This window comes from Coloeus monedula (genome assembly GCF_965178545.1).
Source record: "Coloeus monedula genome assembly, chromosome: 5".
Taxonomy (NCBI): Eukaryota; Metazoa; Chordata; class Aves; order Passeriformes; family Corvidae; genus Coloeus; species Coloeus monedula.
The window spans coordinates 34,394,207-34,417,530 of NC_138785.1; the positions used below are offsets into that span (position 1 = coordinate 34,394,207).

At 40.7% G+C, this 23,324-nt stretch overlaps 2 protein-coding genes across 3 annotated transcripts in view; one reads left to right on the plus strand and one right to left on the minus strand.

Moving 5' to 3' along the window:
- The first annotated feature begins 310 nt into the window (after positions 1–310).
- Positions 311–9,844, plus strand: LOC309573474 (alcohol dehydrogenase class-3). The gene is made up of 9 exons (XM_082282470.1): positions 311–367; positions 3,113–3,214; positions 4,126–4,267; positions 4,883–4,970; positions 5,774–5,993; positions 6,503–6,763; positions 7,475–7,610; positions 8,461–8,599; positions 9,568–9,844. The coding sequence occupies exons 1-9, from the start codon at positions 356–358 to the stop codon at positions 9,590–9,592; spliced, it is 1,125 nt and encodes a 374-aa protein (XP_082138596.1). The 5' UTR covers positions 311–355; the 3' UTR covers positions 9,593–9,844.
- Positions 9,845–10,207: 363 nt separating this feature from the next.
- METAP1 (methionyl aminopeptidase 1) overlaps positions 10,208–23,324 on the minus strand; it is a 29,466-nt gene continuing 16,349 nt past the window's right edge. Inside the window, exons 7-12 of one of the 2 annotated variants that reach the window (XM_082282469.1) lie at positions 22,295–22,433; positions 19,571–19,702; positions 16,915–17,058; positions 14,720–14,785; positions 14,374–14,550; positions 10,208–10,354 (exon numbers count right to left, since the gene is read on the minus strand). In XM_082282469.1, coding sequence (XP_082138595.1) covers positions 14,387–14,550; positions 14,720–14,785; positions 16,915–17,058; positions 19,571–19,702; positions 22,295–22,433 — 645 coding nt within the window. In that variant the 3' untranslated portion in view covers positions 10,208–10,354; positions 14,374–14,386. Of the gene's footprint in view, positions 10,355–12,477; positions 14,551–14,719; positions 14,786–16,914; positions 17,059–19,570; positions 19,703–22,294; positions 22,434–23,324 lie in introns of those variants that run through there. The other variant, XM_082282468.1, reaches the window with a different exon arrangement.

A 23,324-nucleotide genomic window follows, 5' to 3' on the forward strand; every position in this document is an offset into this window, starting at 1 on the left:
GCCCATCAGCCTGGACAGCGGGCCTGCTCCCTCGGAGGTACAGTAAAGTCCATCTCCCTGCCGGACTAAAGGGGCCGGGATGGAAGACGCTGGTGCAGCCCTCAGCAGCCACTAACCCAGCCGCACCGCAAGGCAACACTGCGGACGCCCTCAGGAAACACAGAGACCTTGGCCCGCACCGCAGTCTGCGGGAAGAAAAGCGCTATAAAGCGCTTGTGACCGACCCAGCGCGCCCCCACCCTGCGAGGGCGAGAGGGAGGAAAGAGCCAGGGCCTTCACCCGCCCCTGAGAGAGAGGCGGTGGAGAAGGAGGCGGGCTCCCCGTCCGCTTCCGGAGGCAGCCGCGGCCGTGCGCGATGGCGAGCGGGGTGAGCGTTTGCGTCGCGCGGTGGGAATGTCGCCGGGCGCGCGCGGCGGGAAGATCGCCCGGGGGCGGGCGGAGCGTCCCGCACCGGGCAGATGAGGCGGGCGAGCCCTCCTTGCCCTGCTGTGCCCTCCCTGCCGGGTTCCGGGGGCTGCCTGGCGCCGGGGCCGCGGGCCGGGGTCGCCGTGGCTCCCGTCCCAGCGCTGGCGAGAGCCGGGGTGCGAGGGTTGTCCGGGCGTCTCCGCGCTCGTGCCCCACGACTGTGAGGCGTGCGGCGGAGTCGGTGCCGCTTCTTAGGCGTGAGAGGCTCCCGCTGTGAGTATTTGCGGGACTGGGAAAGAAAACACACGCGTTTGCTCCTCGCCGTGTGTTGTACTCGACCCCCGTGCGCGTTCTGTGGGCTGCGCTCCGGCCGCTCCTGGGTCGCGGCCGTGGAGGAACAAGCAGAAGACCTTGAGCTTGCGTGGCTTCCTGTGGGCTTCGGCCAGGTGCGACCGAATCGGCGTGAAGGAAGGGGTGAAAAAGGGGCCTTCCTGCCTGCTCAGAAAGCCATTGCCTGGCACGTTTGCTGCATTACTTTAAGAACAGCGCTATAGTCCAGACCTTCTGCCAATATTGCTCTGAATTCTGCACAGGCGGTCAGTGCCCGGGGCCCCAGAGAGTTCGGTGGGCGCTTGGCCGGACGCTGAAGGCTGCTCCAGGCTGGCACTGGGTTTGGAACAGCTTCTGTCACTGCCCAGAGCTCGGTTTCATCCCGACTGAGATAGCTGATCATGTACATAGCCACAAGGAATCCAAGAGATGTGCTCCTGTGCTAGTATGGTAACAGAGGAAATGAAGAATTGCTGGAAGTTGGTGTTTTGGGTTTTTTTCCAGTTGTTGGCTTCAAGGTTTTCAGCAACGCAACAGCAGAAAGCTTTGAATAATTAGAAGGCAGAAGAAGATGGGGCTTTCCTTATGCCCACTCTGAATAGTCCAGGAGCCTTTGTGGCTGTGTGAACTGAATCAGAAATTACTATTTCAAAATGTGCTTTCAGATGTGTACTGTTAGTTTTAGATAATCAGAATTTATCCTGTAAGGAGATATTTTTTCTCCTCTCTGTCTTTAAATTTGTGTTTAACTAAGCTTGTGGAAATCACATTTCAGGAATGCGCAATCTCCTGTGCAAGAACAAGTGATGACTTGATGAGGGGACAGATTGAAAACCAGTAAATTATTTACTGAGTGATGGCTCCTCTTGCACTTTGTGCTTTGAATTTAGATTTTCTGGCAAAATCTTTGGTAGATTTAGAGATTACGACCAATGGCTCACACTGTGATTCCACAGTTAGTTACTATGGCACATTCCATGCATTTTTGTAATATTTACCCTGGTATTAAAAAGCAGGGCAAGGAGATTTCATAGTTCTAGTTCGGGGCGTTTCTGTCTAATTTAGATCCCTGCTGGCTGTTGGAACAGGTACCTGTTTTCTGTTACAAAGCTTTTAGGGTCTGTAGTATTTATTTTCCCGAGTTTAAGCCAAGGTAAGCATCTGAAGATCTGCTATTACAGGTACCGTGAAGATTTTAACTGGCTCTGGCAAAGTCTGATACTGTTTACAACAGAAATACTACAGAAAGGCATAAATTAGCCATTCTTTTCTCCTGATCACAGGTGATGAATCAGACTTGGCAAGCTCAACAGGTGGTCTTCGCACTGCTTTTTCTTCCAGAAAGTGAAATTTCTAAAAGGCTGGGTGACTGTATTTCTGGTCTTGGAAATTTGCATTAATCCTCTTTCAAGCATTCCCTGGGAACACCACAGCTATTTTGAACACACAAAATGTCATTTTCTTCTATTGGTTTATATTTCTGATAGCAATGGCTTAGACCTTGTCATCTTCATAAAGCCAACCTCTAAGGTAATCCAGATGCTTATCCTTTCAGTAGCTGAAGCTGCTCTAGGTTGTATGGCTATAATGCCTGCTGATTTTTTAAGTCAGTTGTGCATATGTACCTGTTAATAGGGTTTACAGATCCAGAAATCCTTCTCTTTCATCCAGGCTCTGCACTGTTTAGATTGAAAAGCTTCCTGGGATGTTTAGGTGTGGATGCAGAGCAGGATGTGTCATGGTGTTGAGAGCAGTGAATGAAGACTTGTTAACAGTGATCCCTGAGGCCACTGCAGAGGTGTCAGTGCTCAGGAACTCGCTGCCAGGAGCCTTAAAGCAAAGTTCCTCTTGTCCCTCTGCAGCATTGGAGGGCTCTGCATGTGAGCTGCACACATGCATTTCCTTGCCAGAATCCTACTCGGAAACCATCCTGATAAGGAACAGGAAATTCACTCTTGATGTGGGTCTCCACAGTTTCCTTTCTGAACTTGCCAACTTTAAACACTATGCTTAATGAACATATCTGAAATGAATGGCAATCTCTGGTTTTAAACTCCCATTTTTATTATGCAACCTTTCCATTCATGTTGCTCACTTCACTGCATCGTGTCTCCTAAGCACTCCCAGGCTTACTATATTTTTTGCTCAGTAAGAGAATGACATCCAAATTTGAGATCTTGGCTTACTCATTGTTTAGCTTCCTGAAAGCAAATGTGGGGCAATTAAACCTTTGTGTTGAAATTATGAATTTCAGATCTGGGATTCTTTCCAAAAGCCAGTAGTGCTTCTTTTATTTTCTCACTTGGCTGAACAAGAATTATTGAGTGAACCATACAACAGATGTCCTCTTTTTGTTGTTGTTGGTTTTGTCTTTTAGGTTATTAAATGCAAGGCTGCTGTTGCCTGGGAGGCAGGTAAACCTCTCTCTATTGAGGAGGTGGAGGTTGCTCCACCAAAAGCTCATGAAGTTCGTATCAAGGTAATTACATAAATTCTTATCTATATGTTTTCTATTTTGGGAGACTGAATATTCAAGATGAACGGTTTGTTTGCCAACAGAAGAAATGTTGAATAGATATCATTAGTTCATTAGTATCTCAGCTGGCTTTACAGAAAATAAAATTACAGTATTTAGATCTTCTGTTTATGAAAAACACTTTTAGTTTCTACTAGTCTCACTTCATAGTCTGGTCTGAGGATAATGGCTAAACCTGGGGATTAATTCCAGTTGTTACAGACCAAGTTCCCACAAAATGTCTGAACTGAGAACATGTTTATCATGTTTGAAGGAAAGCAATTTGTCATTTGTGGCAGCTGTGTAACATGCTGGATTTTACATCAGTCAGGTCGTAAGTTACTGCTTGCTGAGCTGGGATTGGTCTCGGATTCCCTATATCCAAGTTTCTGATTTCATCAGGACTTCAGTAGCCTGTATCTGCCAAAAAGCATACATTGATGTGAAACGTTTTTCTGTAGAAAGGATTTCTGCATGGTGCTGAAGACCTAAACTGGATTTATGCAGAACTGACAGTTCTGCATGGTCTCTCTGGTAATTTTACCTCTGTGTCTTAACTTACTTCAAATCTGACATGCTAACCTACTTTGAGATGACTTGGAGCACCAATTTCTAGCTATAGGAAACAACATGTCATCTTTTACCCCTTTCAGTGTCACAGTTTGGTTGACAGAAATTATAAAATGTACTATCATGACTTTGCTTTTTCAAAGTACAAATGCCTTGCCAGGAATTGAAAGTATATTGCCCATATCCCAAATGCTGCCAGAACTTTGACCTGGCAATTGTTCTGAATTTCTGACCAAAGGGAATTATTTACATCTGTGCTACTATTCTGTTCTTCAGGGTGTCTCAGATTATGTATTTCTTCACAGATAGTTGCCACTGCTGTCTGTCACACTGATGCCTATACTCTGAGTGGTGCTGATCCTGAGGGATGTTTCCCTGTGATCTTGGGACACGAAGGAGCAGGAATTGTAGAGAGTGTTGGGGAAGGAGTAACAAAAGTAAAGAAGGGTAAGAAAATACCTTACAAGTTTTCTGCCTTCCTTGACAGTGTTACTTTATTTGAAGACCAGCTGTCAAATTGGGCCACTGAAATGCAATATTGTAGGAGTTAATACAATGTTTTATTTTGGGGTGTATGCCTGTGTAGATTTCTATGGCCTGTGAGACACAACACTGATCTATTCAATGAGCTCTTGATTTAAAACTTGAAAGAGCCCAGAATACCAATTTTTTTACTTTAAATTGGATCAATGTGTAGTTAGAAGAGGGTTGGGGGATTATTTTTTTTTTTCAAATTATAGTTTTTATCTGTTAGTTTAATTAAAAGGCTTAAAGTGTTTAATCATGTTGTTCACTGTTGATTTGGGGTGGTTTTGTTCTATAGTAACATTGCTACTTGTTCTGGAACGATGAATTTTGGATGGGCTGTCTGCTCAGCCAGGATTAAAGTGGTTTATCTAGCACCCTATAATACCACTGTGTACCATACAGAGCTTTTACTACGCAAAGGTTTTAAGTGAACACAAGCTCACATAAAAACAATGACAATCAAGTAACTTCATTTTTTTTTCAGAATGCCTTGCTTGATTCAATGACTAGACACAGAATGTTTTTTTTTCTCAGGGGACACTGTTATCCCTCTATACATCCCCCAGTGTGGAGAGTGCAAGTTCTGTAAGAATCCTAAAACAAACCTGTGCCAGAAGATAAGGTCTGTTGGACTTTTTTTTTTTTTTGACACACTACAAGCATTTGTTCAATGTATACCTGCTGTAGTTATCAAAAGTAATTGACAGAAGTTTTATTTGAAGAATAAATCTGTTGATGCATCATTTAATGACTTGGAAAGTATGTGTTTCAGGAGTCAGTTATGCAGTTTTTTTTCCATTCTTCCTTAAAATTTCTTTCCTTCTCTTAAATAAAACTCTTTCTCTCTTTTCATATATGTTAAGGTGCAGACTGCTACCTTGTGTCCACAGGTTTGAAAACATAAATGCTCTGACTCTGTATTTAATCCATACTTAAGGGAAGCACTTCAGAGAATTTAGCTCTTGGGAGCAAACACCAAAGCTTTCAAGTGGTACAGACGGCTCCTTTCTTCCTTAATACCTGCTTCCCACATAAATTTGCAGCTCTTATTCTGGAAAAAAGTCTCCCAAACTCAAAAAAAAAAAGCCCCAGTGATATAACTGACAGGTGCTATTCAAGGGGAAGGTACTGAAGGAGGCCAAGACAGTGGTGGTGTACTGTGGCACAAGCACTTAGCATTGGTAGCTAACAAAGTCAACATGTTAATATTAACTCCATTTCTTTCAGTGCTTCCATGAATTAATTAACAGCATGAAATTTTAGGAGTTTAGCATCTCATTTCTGTGAACTCCTACGTTTATTGAAATGGTCCAAATATAAAGGTGCAATTATGCAACTGCCTCTCTGTGCTGCTTAGTGAATTCTGTCTAGTGAGACTATTTGCTGCTTAAGACTCTGACTGCCCTTTCCTGTCTTTGCCTCAAGAATTACTCAAGGGAAAGGAGTCATGCCTGATGGTACCAGCAGATTCACCTGCAAGGGAAAGCAGATTTACCACTTCATGGGGACCAGCACCTTCTCTGAGTACACTGTGGTGGCTGATATCTCCGTAGCCAAGATAGACGCTGCAGCGCCTCTGGACAAAGTGTGCCTGCTGGGCTGTGGCATCTCCACGGGCTATGGGGCTGCTGTCAACACTGCTAAGGTAAAGGCTGTGCTTGTGGTACACACAGCTTAGGGACCACAGCAGGACTGTAAACGTGATGTACCAAATCTGTATTTCTTCTTCCTCTTCAACTGATGAAGTTTAGCTAAGAATGTCTTAACTTCCCCATAAGAAGCAGATCAGGTTACAAGAACCTGTTGCCCTCTGGAGGAAATTCAGGTGGACTATTCTACATCCCTTTTGATACCAGCTATATACAAATTACTTTCCCAGTTCATTTGCTGCAAGTCATTCTGATAATCTGAAGCTCAGGGTGACACAGGTGGTAGGTGAGTGGGCATGAGTCTTCAGGCAAAAGAAAAAGCTTAGTACCTAAAGAGCTTTTTGGATTAAATTTATATATAGTTTCCTTTATCTATAAAATCTTATAGCCATATATATTTGCTTCCATTTTTTCCTTTATTACAGACTCCTTAACCTACATTTCCTCTTCATGTGGAAAAGGATGAATTTTTGTCTGCTGCTCATGACTCCATTCTTACTCCTAGGTGGAGCCTGGCTCTACGTGTGCTGTGTTTGGTTTGGGAGGAGTTGGGCTGGCAGTTATCATGGGCTGCAAAATAGCAGGAGCATCCCGGATCATTGGCATTGACATTAACAAGGATAAGTATGCCAAAGCCAAAGAATTTGGAGCTACTGAGTGCATCAGCCCCCAAGACTCCAAGAAGTCCATCCAGGAGGTGCTGGTTGAGATGACTGATGGTGGTGTGGACTACTCTTTTGAGTGCATTGGGAATGTGGGAGTCATGGTGAGTGCTTGACCAACAGGAGCATATACAGGGAGGACCAGCTGAGCTAAATAGCAAGAGCAGCTGTTTTCTTAACACAGAACATGCTAGACTCATTAATTTTTTTTCATAGTAATGATAACTGCTATGACTAAAAAAGACAATTTACACTCAATCCTAATTATATAATGAAAGCAGCTGCTACTTCTTGGGTTGAAAATGGCACTTTAAAATGTTTTTTCCTTAATTGGACTTTTTTGAGATCCTGAGTGTCTTTATGGTCACAGTTGAAAAATTAACAAAACTCACATAAAATATATTGTGCAGTGAACAGTAAACTCTCAGGAATCAGTCAGTATTTCCCTAATTTCTCACGGTGAATTTCACCTTTGGAAATGCAGACGTATTGCTGAATGTAAGGCTAGGTTTTCAGGAATTACAGTAGCATTCCTAACTGTCAGTAGTATGGTATGTGGTTACAGTTTATCCCAACTCTCAGTGGGAGTTCAGAGTGACTTCTTTGAAAGCTAGATAGGATATAAAAAGTGCAAAGTGAACCTTTAACGCATAAAGAATCTGAACCAATGGAAAATATAATGTCATTTTCAGTGTATTTACTGTTCCTTAAATGCTGATGTGGTGACTCATTAATTGGGGAAAGGAAGTGCTACCTGTCCAGGCAGCATAAACCTTAGCAATAACCACTCTGCTTTGTCCTGTCTGTCCATGAAGAGGGCTGCCTTGGAAGCCTGCCACAAAGGCTGGGGAGTCAGTGTGATAGTTGGAGTAGCTGCTGCTGGCCAGGAGATCTCCACACGGCCATTCCAGCTGGTAACTGGGCGGACATGGAAAGGGACCGCGTTTGGAGGTAACTCTTCTCTTGGTATGGGGATAAAAATAATTTACTGTGGGCTAAAGCTGGGAAGAACACACCACCTCAGTTTTGCTTGTGCAAGAAATGTACTATTGACAGACGATTCATAAATGCTGTGTTGACTTTTAAGATAAAGACTTTTAAAATCTGTTATTCCTACGGACAGGGTACAGATTAACACATGGGTATGAGATCTAACGTATTTTGAAGAGAGAATATATCTATATGCTATTCAGTACTAAAGGGAGACTGCTTTATCACCAAGTGAAGGTTTGGTTCAGTTTGATCCAGTGAAAGGACCTATTCTTTGGGGAGATTTGAACTCACATCAGTGTGTTTGTGTTGCTTAACCACTCAAGCAAATTGTGGGGCCAACATGATAATGTGCTGTAAAGACCTTTAAAATAAAAAGGTAACAAGTGCTTGATACACGTTTTCTGCTGTCAACTCAAAAACACATTGAGTTCTTTTTTTGGGGAATTCAGTAATTGCTGAAGTTGATGGAAGTATTCAGACTTTTGAGTTATTACACTGCTCTTTGTCCAAGCAAGACAAAACTTATGGAGTTGGGTTATAAAGATACATAGGGAGCCTGATAGAGATGTCTTGTGTATACTTTCCTAGGTGAGGGCTGCTACTATGTTGAATGCTGGAACAGCTAGTGAAAGATTTGTGCTTTGGATAATGTGTGCTTTTTGCCAGACCTCCGTGGGAGAGACAAACATGTCACTTGCTTCTGTTCCTTTTCATATTGATCATACAAGTGCCTGTGTAAGGGTTCTATTTTTAATTTTCTGAGATGGGTGGAAAAGGGAAAAAACAAGGCATATTTTCTTTCTTTCAGGCTGGAAGAGTGTAGACAATGTACCCAAACTGGTGACTGAATACATGTCCAAAAAGATCAAGGTTGATGAATTTGTGACTCACACGCTGCCTTTTGACAAAATTAATGAGGCTTTTGAGCTGATGCATTCAGGAAAAAGGTAATGTTCACAATATTGAAAGGTAAAGAAGACATTTCTTGATCAGACACTGTCAAAGTACAAGTTCCCTGCCCACTGTCATGTTTTAAACAGGGAAGCTAAAGGGTGACATATACCACATGCATTGATTCTGATACAAACACACTTCTCTGAGCTTCCAGGCATGTGCCAAAACACAGGCACACAGTAAAAAGCAAGCAACAGTGTACAAGACAAATACACACAGATGTAAAGCTGATAAAGGGGATAGGACAGTCTCAGGCATTCACCATTGCTAGAACATTCTTCCTTATAAAAAGGAATGTAAAGAGACTGAAGATTACATATTCGGTAATATTTAGGTTCCTCTGCAGATATACAAATAGTTATGAGCATTATCTCCAGAAACCACCATGGGCTTTGTATTTGATCTCAGTCTACATCTATCTCTTGTAGATAACTTTGGAGGAAGTACTAACTTTATCTGCTTTAGCTCATATGTATTCTGTTTTGGATTAATCAGTTGGCTGTCACTGCATTTGTTACAATTGGAAACACTGCATTTATGCAAATTTCATCCAGCAGTTATCCCCTGTCCCAATTAGAAACTTGGGTATTGTTTCAGTGCTTTATTCATACATGAGCATGTCCTAGGAAACTAATACTGAAAGCTACCTAACATTTTCCAAACAGACAAAAGGGGAAATGTCTGTTAATATTACTGCTCCTGATCAGTCTTGGCTAGCTACTGAAAACTGACACCTAATTCAAAAAAGTGTCCATTTGGAGTTTATTTTACTGGAGGAGAGATGAAAAAACCCCAAAGATAACAAGCATTATCCTGGACTTTTAGTAAATATTATAGGCATAAGCATGACGTCATTCTTACAAAGGAAAGAAGTTAAAATATGTCTCAGCAATGAAAGGGAGGGGAGAGAGAGTGAGAAAATTGACTTCTTGGTAATTTTTATTTTCTTCTTTATTTTAAGCATTCGAACTGTCCTAAAATTTTAGAGCCAAGTGTGGACCTTCTAACTGACCAGCAATATGGTAACTGCCTTTTTGTAATGGAATTTTTGATAGAAGATAGAATCAAGCAACTGAAAACTCACTTGGACTAGGAAGACCATGTATTTTAGGGTGAGCATTCTGGGTATTAAATAATAAAAAACTGTTTACTACTAAATAGCATAACAGAATTAGTCCTGATTATGGAACTTGTTTCTATAATCATTCTTCAAATTCAATAGTGGCAAACTCAATCTGGTTAATAAAAGCTTATTTCTAAACCCATTCTTGGAATTACTGAGCATTAAGAGTGATTGCTATCTTACTTGTTCTGCTCTAGTGATTTTACAGTGCGTATGTGACAGAGTGTTCAGCAGAGTCTACAGCAAATGATGTGGGATTCACTGCAGAAGGCACAGCTAAGCACAGGGCTGAGAAGCAGCATCCATTTGCTGCAACTGTGCTGAGAAAGTAGCCAGAACTTGTCAAGTTTCTGAGGCTGTTCTAGGACTACAGTGGATTGCAGCATCCAGCTCAACACTGAAGCCAACTGTAGAGCAGATACTTCAGTGTTCAGAGGGATCCATGTTCGGAGTGGTCTGTGTTCTGCCTTATTTCCCATTTGTCTCATTGACAAGGCCTCTTGTAAAGATCATGGCATAGACTCCTCTTGTCACTTGCTCTAGTAGAGTCTTCCAAGGCTTCAGTAGGACAACTTTCCCATTTCCTTAAACTTATTGTCAAATGAAGCAAACTTTGCCACCAACACTGCAAAAACAAACAGCGTGGGATTGTTACCTCTACATGATCATGCCATTGAAGCAGGCACTATTACTGTTACAGCAAGTCTACTCTTGAGGGGTGTAGGGGAACAGGAAAGAGCATTGTCTGATGATGGCTTCAGCATTTTCTGAGATTTTTTTTGTTGGAGGGGGAGGGGTTAAGTCTCAATTTTGGAGTTGCAGGTTTTCTTAACTCTAGGTGAAGTGATCTGACTGGAAAAAATTCTTTTTGTATTGAAACCTGTAACCAGTGCCCCACATCCAGAAAAACACAGAGAAAGAGCAGAACTCAGACTGCAAAGCAGAGGCAGAAAGACTAGCCAGTTAAAAGAAAAGTTAGATACATAAAAACTCAGTGTTTTTCAGTCAACCAAGGACACTGATGAAGTGAGAAGTTTCATGTTTTAAAGAATCCTGGTCAAAACAACTGTTTACGGAGAACACAGAATGCAGACAGAAATCTTATTAGAAGAAATTCCCTCTCACCACTAAAAATTACCCCAAGCCGCTGCTATACAACTGGGACAATTGCATCTTTTCCATCTGTCATTAAAAAGATGCCTAGAGCATTCTGAAAATAGTTGGGGTACTGCATTTTTAACTTTGTTTCAGACAGTAAAGAACAAATATGAATGTTATAAGAATTCAATTTTGAGCATCAGGAGGAACTAAAAACTGAATTTGTACAAAGAAAGTGAGCCCTTTAGCCCAGCAGTGAAGTGATTCTCAGTAGCTTGTAGCTCGAGGAAGGCTGGCTGAACATCAGAAAACTTGCTGCTAAGCTGTTCCACTGAGAGTACGCCATAATTACAAAATGGTATAAATACAATACTAACTAACCTGGCAAACCACCCCCCAGCTGGATGTAACAGATTTAAAATACACTGGAACAGCTGCTCCTCTATGCTGCACAGACTGGCTGAAGACCACACAATCATGTCTGCATTACATGATTAATTCTCTGAATTAATCTCTGATTAATTATCTGAATCTCAGAGTGTGTGTGGGAAGCCAGTCTGTAATGCCAACAAGAAAGACACGTACTGATACCGGAGCACTTGGGTCAAAGACTTGCAGCTTCTTCCTAGCCTGAAGAGCTGATGTCCCAGCCACTACTTTGTCCTGCAAAGCATTTGATTGAATGGAGCATGTTTGAAATAGGGTTTTTTGGAAGTTGTTCAGCAAACAAAGGGACTCAAGAACAAGAGCTTCTACCTCATTTTTGGTGGCCAAGGTAGTGTACTGAACTGCACCATCCTGACAATGGTAACTTCAACAGACAAAAACTTCCCACCAAATGACTGTGCATGAAATGTGCATGTACTCTGCTGGCTGTCATGTAAAACATGCAGGTTGGCCTCTCTCCTCCTGCTGTTACTCCTACTCAACACCATCTACCAAATTTTCTCTCCTTAAGTATTCAAGTCAAGTTGCAGAAACAGCATGAAGAATTTCCACACTGCCTTACACGACAGTACAGGGAAAATACATTAAGAGATTGTTTCTGAACTAATTGCAGGATTGTGTTTTTGGTAAAAGTGTATACAATTGCTAAAAATGTTATTAAAAAGTAGATTTAAGTTGAGATTTTTTATTTAAGTGGATAGCAACTTATGTAAGAATAAAAAATAGTTAATTTCCACAATCTAGTCAGCACAAATCTAGTACGTCATGTTCAAGCAAAGACACAGCTAGGTAGGTGAAAAAATAGCTTTTCTCATTTTTTTTATCTAATAAGTTTTGTTCTCAAGCCTGATGTGCCCTCTCATGTTGGAAGAACTTGTGTAGATGCTGACTAAGCTTTCCACTCATTTAAAACTACTGCAGTAGTATGAACTCACTATAAGCAGTTTTCCTGCTGTGATTTCCATTTATAGTCAGAAATGCATAGCATCATAGACTACCTGTATTAAAAATGTGCTAAATTTGGTTTGTGTCAATACAACAGCAAAGAGGTATCCAAGTGGCACGTGTGTGGGTTTAAGGGTGAGTTCTAACTGCATGCATGTAGCAGTGGGGCTTGCACTTGTGCAAGCAAACCTGGATATAACTGAAAATTCTACGTCTGGGTTTGGATTACAAGGAAAAAAAAAGTTATTTCTGTTAAAAGCAGCTGCAACTTTTATTTTAGAGACCAAAAATGAAGCCCCCCCACCCCCAGCATCATACACACACACATAGAAAAGGCAAGACCATTGTAACCATTCAAGTGAAGGATATGGTGGGCAAACCTCCAGGACAGGCGTCTCCTCAACACATCTCATTCAGCGCAGTGAATCCCACTCAAGTACTACAGTCTGTTTGTTAAAAATCTCTACACACACATGCATACGCACGCACACACGCTCTCTGTGCATCGTGTCAGGTCACTTTACTGCATAATTAAAAATAAGAATAAAGGTAATGAAAACATCGCAGTGATACTCTTACAGCAGCAGAGGTCTGAGGCACTCAGGGCAGAGAAGACGTTTTCTGGTAAATTTGGGAGTAGACGAGTCCAGTACTATGAAGCACTAACCCCTTTCCCCCACCTAAATTCTGCAGGCCAAGGAGAGCCAAGGGTATGCAGCACTTCATGTTCTTGGTCTGTGGCAACAAATTCACCAGACATCTTGTAAGAAGTGTATTTTATGCCCATGATTGTATGATTTAATGTCTGTGTTGGTTTAAGTTTTTCTTGTGTTACAGTGGTGTAAGACGAAGTCTACAATGGGGTCTGAAAATTTTTTCATTACAATTCAGAAGAAAAAATAAATTCCCTCAGCAGAGACACCAAAGATGATGGAAGGGAAATGGGCATGGAAAAAGAAAGAATAGAGAGAAGGGAGGCTTAATCAATCCACACTCCTTATCATAACAGTTTCCAGCTCACCATGACCCATTAACAGAATATAAAGGGGTATATATACCAACATTGCCCACTCTATACCCTGTCTGAGGAAAAAAAATACCAGTTTTCATAGCTGCCCCGCTAAGACTTTCCAAAAGCCTGAAACTCACACAACTGAGGGGGAAAAACAATTACCCGTTTAAAAATTACCAAAAGAAAATGAATACAGCACTGAACGTGTTTCATTTTCACATACTCAGACCTGTTTTGAGATACTTCACTGTAAGTCTTGCAAATCCAATCCCCCACAGCTACTGTGGATGTACTTTTCAAAAATGCCCCACAGTTAACACACGTAGGGATCCCATGAATCACGGGATCTTTTTGGTTCTTGTTTAATTCCTTTACCTAGGCAAGTCTGATACTTCAGCTTCACCATGCTTTTGGGAGCAGGAGGCTGCCTGCAAGTACTGCTTCACCAAGAAGCAGCTTATTCCAGGGAGCTGCATAGAACACAGACTTTGTTAATTTCCCATACGATCAAATCTCCAGTAAGAGAAACAAGTCCTGCCATTAACACAGTGTGCCACCCACAGTGGCAATCACCACAGAAGCCACCAGCAGAGAGATGGGGGCAGAATGAAAGGTAGCCTGCTCTTGTACGTGCGTGTCTTTCTCCCTTCTGCCCCCTTCTCAACTGATAAATAAACAAGGCCCAGAACAGTATCTGCAGAGGCAGGAGCAAGTCTTTGGAATAAGAAATGCTTAAAATCTCAGGTGCCACTCACAAACCAAGAGTGACAGGGCACACTGAAATGGTGAAAAAAACCTGGATCCCAAAATATCAAGTCCCAGTGGGAAAGCTTACCCACGCTTTTCTAGCTAATATCATGGCAGCAACAAAAGCAACTGTGGGTCTAATTGGAAGAAAGGTGCTAAAGAGATAATTGAAGAAAAAAAGGAAAGTACAGCGTGAGTGTTGTAGGTAGGAGGAAAGAAGGAAATTCTTTAAATTCTTCTCTGCATTTGCAGACATTGGGTCAGGTTCTTTGAGATATTCCTCTTATCTACAATCACTGAGAACAAAGTAAACGGTGAAATCTTTCTATTCTGTACTCTTAAAAAAATGCATAGTACAGGGGCAAAAAAAAAAAAAAATTATCGTTCTGATGCACCTCTCAGTGTGGACTAAGACTGGGTCATGAAGTGGGGGCGAATGCTGTCCAGGCGCCGGGTGAGGATCTCGCAGCCCGTGTCCGTGACCAGCAGCGTGTGTTCAAACTGCGCCGAGCGCTTCCCGTCCCTCGTCACTGCGGTCCAACCATCGGGCCAGGTCTCGTCCTGCCAACCACCTGAAAACAGAAAGCATCACTTCTTGCCAGTTTTTAAGTAACAAATATCACTCCCCCAAAGAGAAATGAAAAAATCTATCAGCTCTACAGGAGAGAACGAGCATCCTGTTCCATCACTACTTAAGAGCAAACAAGAGTAACCATTTTACTCTACTGCTAAATTGCTCACCTTCACAGATCATTGGTTCAATAGTAAATACATGACCTGGCTTCATGACTCCAACTGCCTTGTTTTCTGCAATAAAATAAACATTCAGCTTAGAAAAAAAGAATACCATCTTAGTAAATGAATGAATCGTTGTCCTAGCAGAATACAACAGAAACATAGTAAAGTCAGAAAAGCCCTTCTAAAATGATGTGTTCACTTGTCCATTTGTAGTTCTACATTGAGATTTCCCTTAGTTCTTTCCTTCTCCCCATCCTCCCACACTGTAATACTTACTCAAGCAGCTTAAAATTAATTGCTTGCTTTCTCTCCAACAACTGGAATTTCAACTCTGGTTCTATAAAAACACTGAACAAATATAATACAGAAATTTCTGCATACTTCTATAATGAAAAACATCATTAAGAAACAACACAAGTAAGAAGCACTTAAGATATTCAGACAAGGCTTGAAACCTCATTTGTTTGCACTGAGCCATTAGCTCCAATAAACTGTCAAAATGTGACAGTGGTTAAGTAATCCCATGATTCCATTTATGAAAGACACACTGCCCCCTTATTACCCTGAGTATTGGGGTCATAGTAGTGTCAGACTGATAATGCTGTGTTCATTAGCTAACATAAAACAGCAGAGCATTTCAAGGCATCCAGGACAATAACACAGGAACTTTCTGATTTTAAATGCACCAGAAATGTTTACGTGGGGGCACATGAACTGATGGACACCAAGACTCCAGGAGTGCAGTTTGACTGGAGAAAGGTTTTGGCCCATTTTTGCTGCCCTGTTTCACCTGGAAGGACAGCGCAGCTCAGACGTGACTGAGCCTGAGAGCTGGAACAAACTCCAGGACTGCACAGGAACCATTAGCTCCCAGCTATTTTGCTGCTACAGACAATTCGCATTCATTTTTACACTCCCCCATCTAAATCGAATTGTGCAAATTCCTCACACTGGCTAAACAACCTAGAGGCTTCAAAAATCTCAGACATCAAGCTGCCACAAAAGCAACAGAACATTTTTCTTAGAAAATGAGCTTTTTGCTTTTTAAACTCCTTTCATAGTAAGCTAGAAATAAGCAACAGCATTCTTTTTTTCTCCGATAGGCTTTAAGTCCCTCAGATCTTTCCATTTTGCTTTTGCTGGGAGTCTGTATTTAAAAATACCAGAAAAAACACCCAGCATCTTTCTTTCTGGCAGCAGACATATCTGCTCAATGAAAAGAAAAGTTGAAACTTCCAAACAGCCAGGAGAGATACAAGTTTCCTTTGTCTAGGATTGGATTTTAATTGGTACAAAATGCTCTTCACCGCCAAAGAATCCATATTTTCTTCATTTTACACAAAATGTACATATCAGGAGTTGATATCCTTCTACCCTGCAATTAACAGATTTTCTCTGTTGTCAGAAAAAAATAACTTAGGGAAATGATGACATGGAAAGTCAGGAATCACTAGATTATAATATATAACCACAACATGTGTTAAGGCCCATTAGGAGATGGGAAGATGGAGGCAGATGGTCAGGTCTGAGGAAATAAGGGTCCTATCTGGGAAGCTTTACAGCTGAAGTGGTTGTGAACTGTTCATCACTGCTTCATGATATTTACTCTGCCCTTTGTTGTCCACTGGCACTTAACCTTCCATCCTTTGCCTCTGTGGATGCTGTTTCTGAGTCTTGATGGAAAAACTGGTATGGGGCCATGGACATTTCCAAAAGCTACCACTCCTGGGGGAATGCTCATTCCTCCTCTGCCACACACTAGGATGAAGTTTCCAGAAATACCAAATCACAACACTCAAATGAAAATAAGGGAAAGAAACAGGATCCAGATTCAAGCACAACACCCATCTATACCATTCAGAGAGCTTTTTATTTACATCTGTAAATGGCAGTAAAGTTTTGCTTGGACCTTCTAAGAAGAGAAACATTTGCCCGTTCATGTCAGACAAGAATGTCTAAGGAAATTCAGGCACGAACTTTGAGCACTTACCCAGTACTGATGAGGGCTAACACTAACCATTAGTGGAGGCAGAGATAGCACAGGCACAGGTTCATAAAGTATGGTACAGGTCCAGAGTTAAAAAAACCATTATTTCCCAAGTGCCAAAATGCTAACTTGATGGCTTCAAGTAAATTGGGTGCATTCACTGCAAACCACTTCTTGTCTACAGGACAGCACAAAGGGAACGAATACTCACTGGCATAATGTGGCACGTTAGGAGCCGTATGGAAAAGTTTATGGATTCCATGCCCACAGTAGCTCCGAACCACTGAAAATCCATTTGCTTGAGCGTGTTTCTGAATTATGTTCCCCAGTTCTCTGTACCGAACACCAGGTTTTACTGCAAAATTAAAGAGATAGAAATGGAAATTTAGAGAGCTTTCTCTCAACACAACTAACCATCAAACATCATCTCTGTAGCACACATGGCTTGTGTGTCCATCTGTTCCAGTATGCCACCTCCTATGATCGCTTAATCCACTAAGTATATGAGTGAGTGCAATAACATGAGAGAGGGAGGAAACTGTCTCATATTAAAAAAAACCCAAGAGAGACAGAAGAAAACTCCTTTTCCACAAGAATACTACTTTCTTCCTTTCATGGATCTAAGTGTTCACATTAGAAGGATGTCGAAGTTTGAAATTAAAAATTAAGGACTTTCAAAGTACTTGGTAAGCTCTCACACCCTGAGCTGCAGTGTTTCTTGCAATGAATGTATGAACTGTATTTTAATATATACTTACCCCTCTACTGTGTGGCAAATGCACACAAAGGACCAATATTAAAAAAAAATAAGTAAAGGGAAAATGGGTATCTCTACTCTTAGACAAGATTCTCACTCACAACGCTACAGCAAATAAGAATGTTCATAATTCAGGTTTAACTTTTTTGACAATCCCTTTAGGAAGTCTTACATGTCAAAGTGTTTGAAACGCATGAAAATGGTGTGAGAAATTCACTTTGAGCACTTGGACAAGGGAGTAATAATGCCATAAAAGCAACAATGTTTCATCATTCAGCTAATGAAGATTCATACCAAAAACAACCTTGAGCCACTTAAAACAAAAAATCAAGCTTTTCCAAGACCATTTCCAACTCCCTGAATATATGCTGTTCCTTCAGGAGCCAGATGTGTGGTTGTGTGGAGCCATCTTAGGCAGAGTTCACATAAAGCTAAAACTTCATGTGAATAAACCGTTTAGTTCAATTCTCTGCTAATGTAAGTGACTACAACTGAAACCCCTAAGTTGAATTTACAGAAAATAACAAGAAATTTATATTACTGGAATCTACATGCTTTTCCAAAAAAAACCCCAAAAAAACAAAAAAACCAAAACAAAATAAAACCAACCAACCAAACAAAAAAAATCCCACAAAAACCCAAAAAACCCCCAAAGGACATGGTGGGGAAGAGATTAATCTGAGCTAAACAGCTGTGAAATATGGGCCTGACAGCATATGTGACTCATTTCAATGGAGCAAGGAGCCCTCTGCTTCTCTCTCATACAGCTCCCCTAGCTAGAGCTCTGCTGGTCCAACACCAAGACACTAAGATAAACTAAAGAGGGGAGAGGTGACCCCCTTTTTAACAGCTGAGACACTTGCTGCCACAATTCCTACCCACATGCAAAGTCTGAAACCCTTCAAAACACATTACAGCATCTAAGAAATTGGTACAAAAGACTTACAGTGAGAATTTTAATCTTGTTGTAACGAACACAAAGGGAAATTTCTGTCACAGTTTATACATCCAAGCCAGGATACCAAACCAAAGGTAAGAGACAACACATGTAACATTTGCAATAAAAAAGTACAGGACCAAAGATACACACTGTTCTGATTTAGCTCTGAAAAACAAAGTGGTCATTTCAGAACAGTAATCCCACATAAACAGGTAACCTATATTCTTCATAGTTCAATCTGGCAGTGTTTTCTTGATCACACAGTGGATACACAAGACATAATTCCTATGGATTTTTGTCTTTTCAGTTTGACTAGCTATCTCCAAATTATTAACCAAAGTTATGTTCATTTTAATTTCTTTTATTTACATTTACTTTTGATTAAATTCAAGTTTAAAGCCTTACATATACACCTTAAACTTCCATCTTTAGAGGCCATGAAGTGATTGAATTATAATGGGGATTTTAAGATGCTGCAGGGTATAAAAGATACAGATGATACAAGTATTTCCAGGGACTTGGGAAATTCTTGTTTTGTTTTCTGAAGTTGAACAGAACACTCTCCAGCTACCTTTCTATCTCATTGTATGTCTCGATGCAGCTGCTCTGAGTGATAACTAAGCAACATAATTAAAGTTCTGTAGGTTGTGGAGGATATGGATCTGTCTTCTCTGGCACACTTCCACAGCAGAAAATCAAGAGCTCGTAACTAGCTTTATGAAATAACAATCAGGTTTGGCTGGGCTAAAGAGATATATTTAGGTGTTCGTACAATGTTTTACCTTACCAGTTTTCTGTGTAACACCATACAAATTATAAAAGTAGGGTTTTCCAGAACATACTTTACTTGTTACATGCTCTTTATTACTCAGATCAAGTACGTCTTACTCATCAATGGTCAAAAAAAGGCTGTTTCCATGTCAATATCATCTGTGGATTGGCTCAGCATCAAATACATTTTCCTCATCAACCCACATTTAAAAAGAAGTTGCAGCCACCGCTCACAGAACTGAGCCATTTGAAGGATCACTGCATTACACAACACCCATCATCTGCTGGTGACAACATACCAGTGCCTCTGTGTGCTGCAACAGAAGCCACTCTGAGCAGTGGCCAATCTGAGCAAACATGTTTGAGAAGCAAAACCTTCATGCTTCAGGCATGTTTTACCTGCATCGATGGCTTGCATTAGGCACTCATAAGTTGTTTGGACAAGCCTCCTGGCACCCTCATCCACTTCTCCGACATAAAATGTCTCATTCAGATCTCCGTGGTAGCCATTGCGATACACAGTGATATCCACTGCAAACAACATCAGATATGGAAAATTAGCATTCTGTTCATCACTTCTTGCCTCTGATTTGCGAAAGAACAAACACGTAAAAATGGGGTATTCTAATTGTGAAGTGATTACTTCACAAGAATTCCATATGAAAATTCTTCCATCAGAACCAATTCTTTCATGCTTATCCTGTAGGTTCCATAAAATTAATTAATAAGGTAGTGTTTCACTGGTCAACAGTTTGATTTAATGAAATGAAAGGGGGAGGGGGAGAAAAAAAATCTCCCAGCAATGCAACACACACAGCAAGCCAGCATTGGTTTTCTAGGTATATATAAAAACTGGAAAGAGAAGCTCTTTGCTCCATGGTGATTTACCTGATTAAAGTACTTTCTCAGAATTAATTCCAGCACTAATAGGGGGAAATTAAATTTAAAAAGGTATGTAATCATGGTTTTGCATATCAAGTTGTTTCACTGTGGTAGCATGGGTACTTTTGTTTCTAAGTCTTTGTCAGTCATCTGGTAGGTCTAATAGCTGCTAGATCACCAAACCCACTAGAATAGTAATTGCACTGCTATTCATGAAGAAACACATACCCAAATCCACTCCCAGGTAAACAGCCATGAAAGAAACTGTAATGAACAATAATACTTTAGGAGTATCATACATGAGCTGCCAAGAGCGACCAATACAATCTTGATAGGAAAATGTGGGAAAACACACTTTGGTGTCAACAACTAGACATCACTTGCTAGTACCTTCTTGATGACATGTTTCTGTGATTCAAAAAACCTGTTTTGGACTTTGGCACAGCTTCCAGCAGGCTAAAAAGTTTTAAATAAAGAAAAATATGGACACTTCCTTTTAATTGTTCATTGGGTACATTCCCTCCAAGGTACCTTTTCTATCCCTTCAGGGAACCTGCTTTGGTCCTCCTTTTCAAGTGTCTTTTGAGCCACTACCTTATGAAAAGGAAGCCTAGCTCTTTCTCATCAAAACAAAGCAGAAGGCTCCCAGACTGATCAAGTGCCGGAATGTGGACAAAGGGATGACTAAACCCTCCTACAGATAGTGTTCTCTAGGGCTGAGGTACAGCCTTGGCATGCAAATAGCAGAGAGGTAAGGCACCATGTAGATGAAGTCACCCATTTTGATTAGAAGGCTGGAGCACCTCTTCAGTGAGAAAAGGCTGAGAGAACTCAGATTGTTCAGAAAAGGCTTCAGGATGACTTAATTGTGGCTTTCCAGTACTTGAAGGAAGCCAATAAGAAAGGTGGAGAGAAACTTTTTACAAGAGCATGTAGGGACACGACAAGGAGGAATGGATTCAAACTGAAAGAGAGTAGGTTTAGATTAGATACTAGACAAAAATTCTTTACAGTGACAGTAGTGAGGCACTGGAACAAATTGCCCAGAGAAATTGTGGATGCCCTATCCCTGGAAATGTTCAAGGCTAGGCTGGATGGGGCTTTGAGCAACCTGGTCTATACTGAAAGTGTCCCCGCACACAGCCCAAGGGCTGAAGCCAAACAATCTTTAAGGTGCCTTTCAACACCAACCATCTATGGTTTTATGATTCTTTGAGCTGGGCTTCTTAGTTTGGACTCCAGCAATGCCAGAAAAGTAGGCAATAATACAGAGCTGTGTGAAAGCACCATCTTTGAAAATAAAAAAAGATAAAGGAGCTTTGGCATACATGTACCCTGCAAGCTCAGAGCTATTAGCCAGACCACAGCTCACCTAGACTGGGGCAGCAACCATGACACATGCGGAGGTGTAGACTTAGTAGCTATTATTACATGCTAATATGTATCAAATATCTGATAATCTAAAAAGATTACAAGCTGCTTCTAGAGGCAGGTCAAATCTTAGGATACGCTATTTACTTATAGATAAGAGAAAAGCAAACCAATGCAGTAAACAAAGGTGCAAACATTGGTACAAAAAAAGGCATCATTAATTTTTACTGCCAAACCAAGAAGAAATGGAAGTGAAAACAAAAAATGGTCATTTATAATTTATAAAATTTATATAATAAATATAAAATCTATAAAAGTATCCCTCACCACCCAAGAAGATCTAAGTACCTTGAGTACCAAGAACAAAAAGCAGCTGGTGTTGTTAGGCTGCGAGATGCTCAAAAAAAGGTAACAGGCACCTAACACAATGCCTCCCCATCAGGACCCTTTACAGTCATCATAATCATCATGAGCACAGCAAAATTGTAAGGATCTAGAGCCATCTAATCAAGAATTCACACAGAACTAATCCAGTTGAATAATTCAATATACATTTTATTCACTGTATACACATAGTCTAGCCCACAAGTGAAATACCCAGGGACTATACTAATGCACAGATCAGGGTAGAAGAATTATAAAGCTCTTAAAGTGCACTGACCTTTTGAAATTATTTTATTAAATAAACTCATGAATTTAAGTATGTAAACAGCAGAGGTAAATGAGAACAAACTAATTGGCAAATGAGAACAAAAGCCCCTCTTAAGAAGCTATTCCAGTCATGTTGCCTGCTTGTGAAACCTTACCTTACTGCATGGTTTAAGTGCACAGAAGGTAGAAATGTTGAAGGTTAATTTTCACAGCACCTACCATTAACAATATCTCCCTCCTGCAATGGCCTCCTGTCAGGAATTCCATGACAGATCACTTCATTCACTGACGTACAGCACGACTTGGGGAAATTATAATAATTCAAAGGGGAAGGATAGCAATTCCTTGCAATACAAGCCTAAATAGAGAAGATAATTAAGTTTTGTACAAAGAAAAAACACCACAAAAAACATGTGCAACAGCTTTACAGTAAGAATGATAGGCTGAAAAGCAGTGACTCTTGAGAATAAGATTCTTCAAGCATTTCTTGGCAGTTTTTGTTATGCCTTGCATTTCTTACCAGGAAGAAATTAAAGCTACTTCAATTTTGTTTCTACTCATTTTTATGTTTGACTGCAAATGCTGAGATATTCAGGTTTGAAACAATGGCAATATTTATTCAGTTTTAAAAAGTAATTTTCAGTAACTGCTTTTATGCACCCAGCCTAAGATTTTTGCAAGACACAGAAGCTAAACAAAATAATATTTAGCACCACTCTTCCCCCCCAGCTTTAAAACCTTAAGCTGCTTCCCTTGCACTGTAGTAACTTTAGTATTTTTGCAAAACTGACACATTTTATATATACTTATACATACATACATACACTTTGTGACATACTGAGCAAAGTACAGAGATTGCAAGAATATTGGGTCAACTTTTTTTTTTCCTTAAATAATACTGTTTTTAAAACCGCAAAATACCAATTAGGGATATCAGTTAGTAGAAACAACCTGCCAAGCCAAAGTTTCCATAAACTGCTCAGGAGGGGTAACTCCATTTTACCTACTAGTTGTTCATATTAGACAATATGCCTAAGAAAGTAGTTTTGTGTTTAATGCAGTTCAGCAGAAGTCTCCAGCCTAAAGAAAGCAGACAATCTTGGCTCAACAGCTGTAGATAAAGATAAGAAGAACCAGAAAGCTCTCTAACAAACTTAACTATACCAAAATTGTTGCATTTCCCACAATGCACAGAAGTAGCCTCAATTACCAGCTTACATGACTCATAGAGAAGACAGCCAATTAAAAA

Bases quoted from the DNA above. Each gene is read 5' to 3' on its own strand.
- LOC309573474 (XM_082282470.1), top strand. The intron at 4,268-4,882 runs GTAAGAAAATAC...TTTTTTTCTCAG, and splicing joins AGTAACAAAAGTAAAGAAGG to GGGACACTGTTATCCCTCTA. The intron at 6,764-7,474 runs GTGAGTGCTTGA...CTGTCCATGAAG, and splicing joins TTGGGAATGTGGGAGTCATG to AGGGCTGCCTTGGAAGCCTG.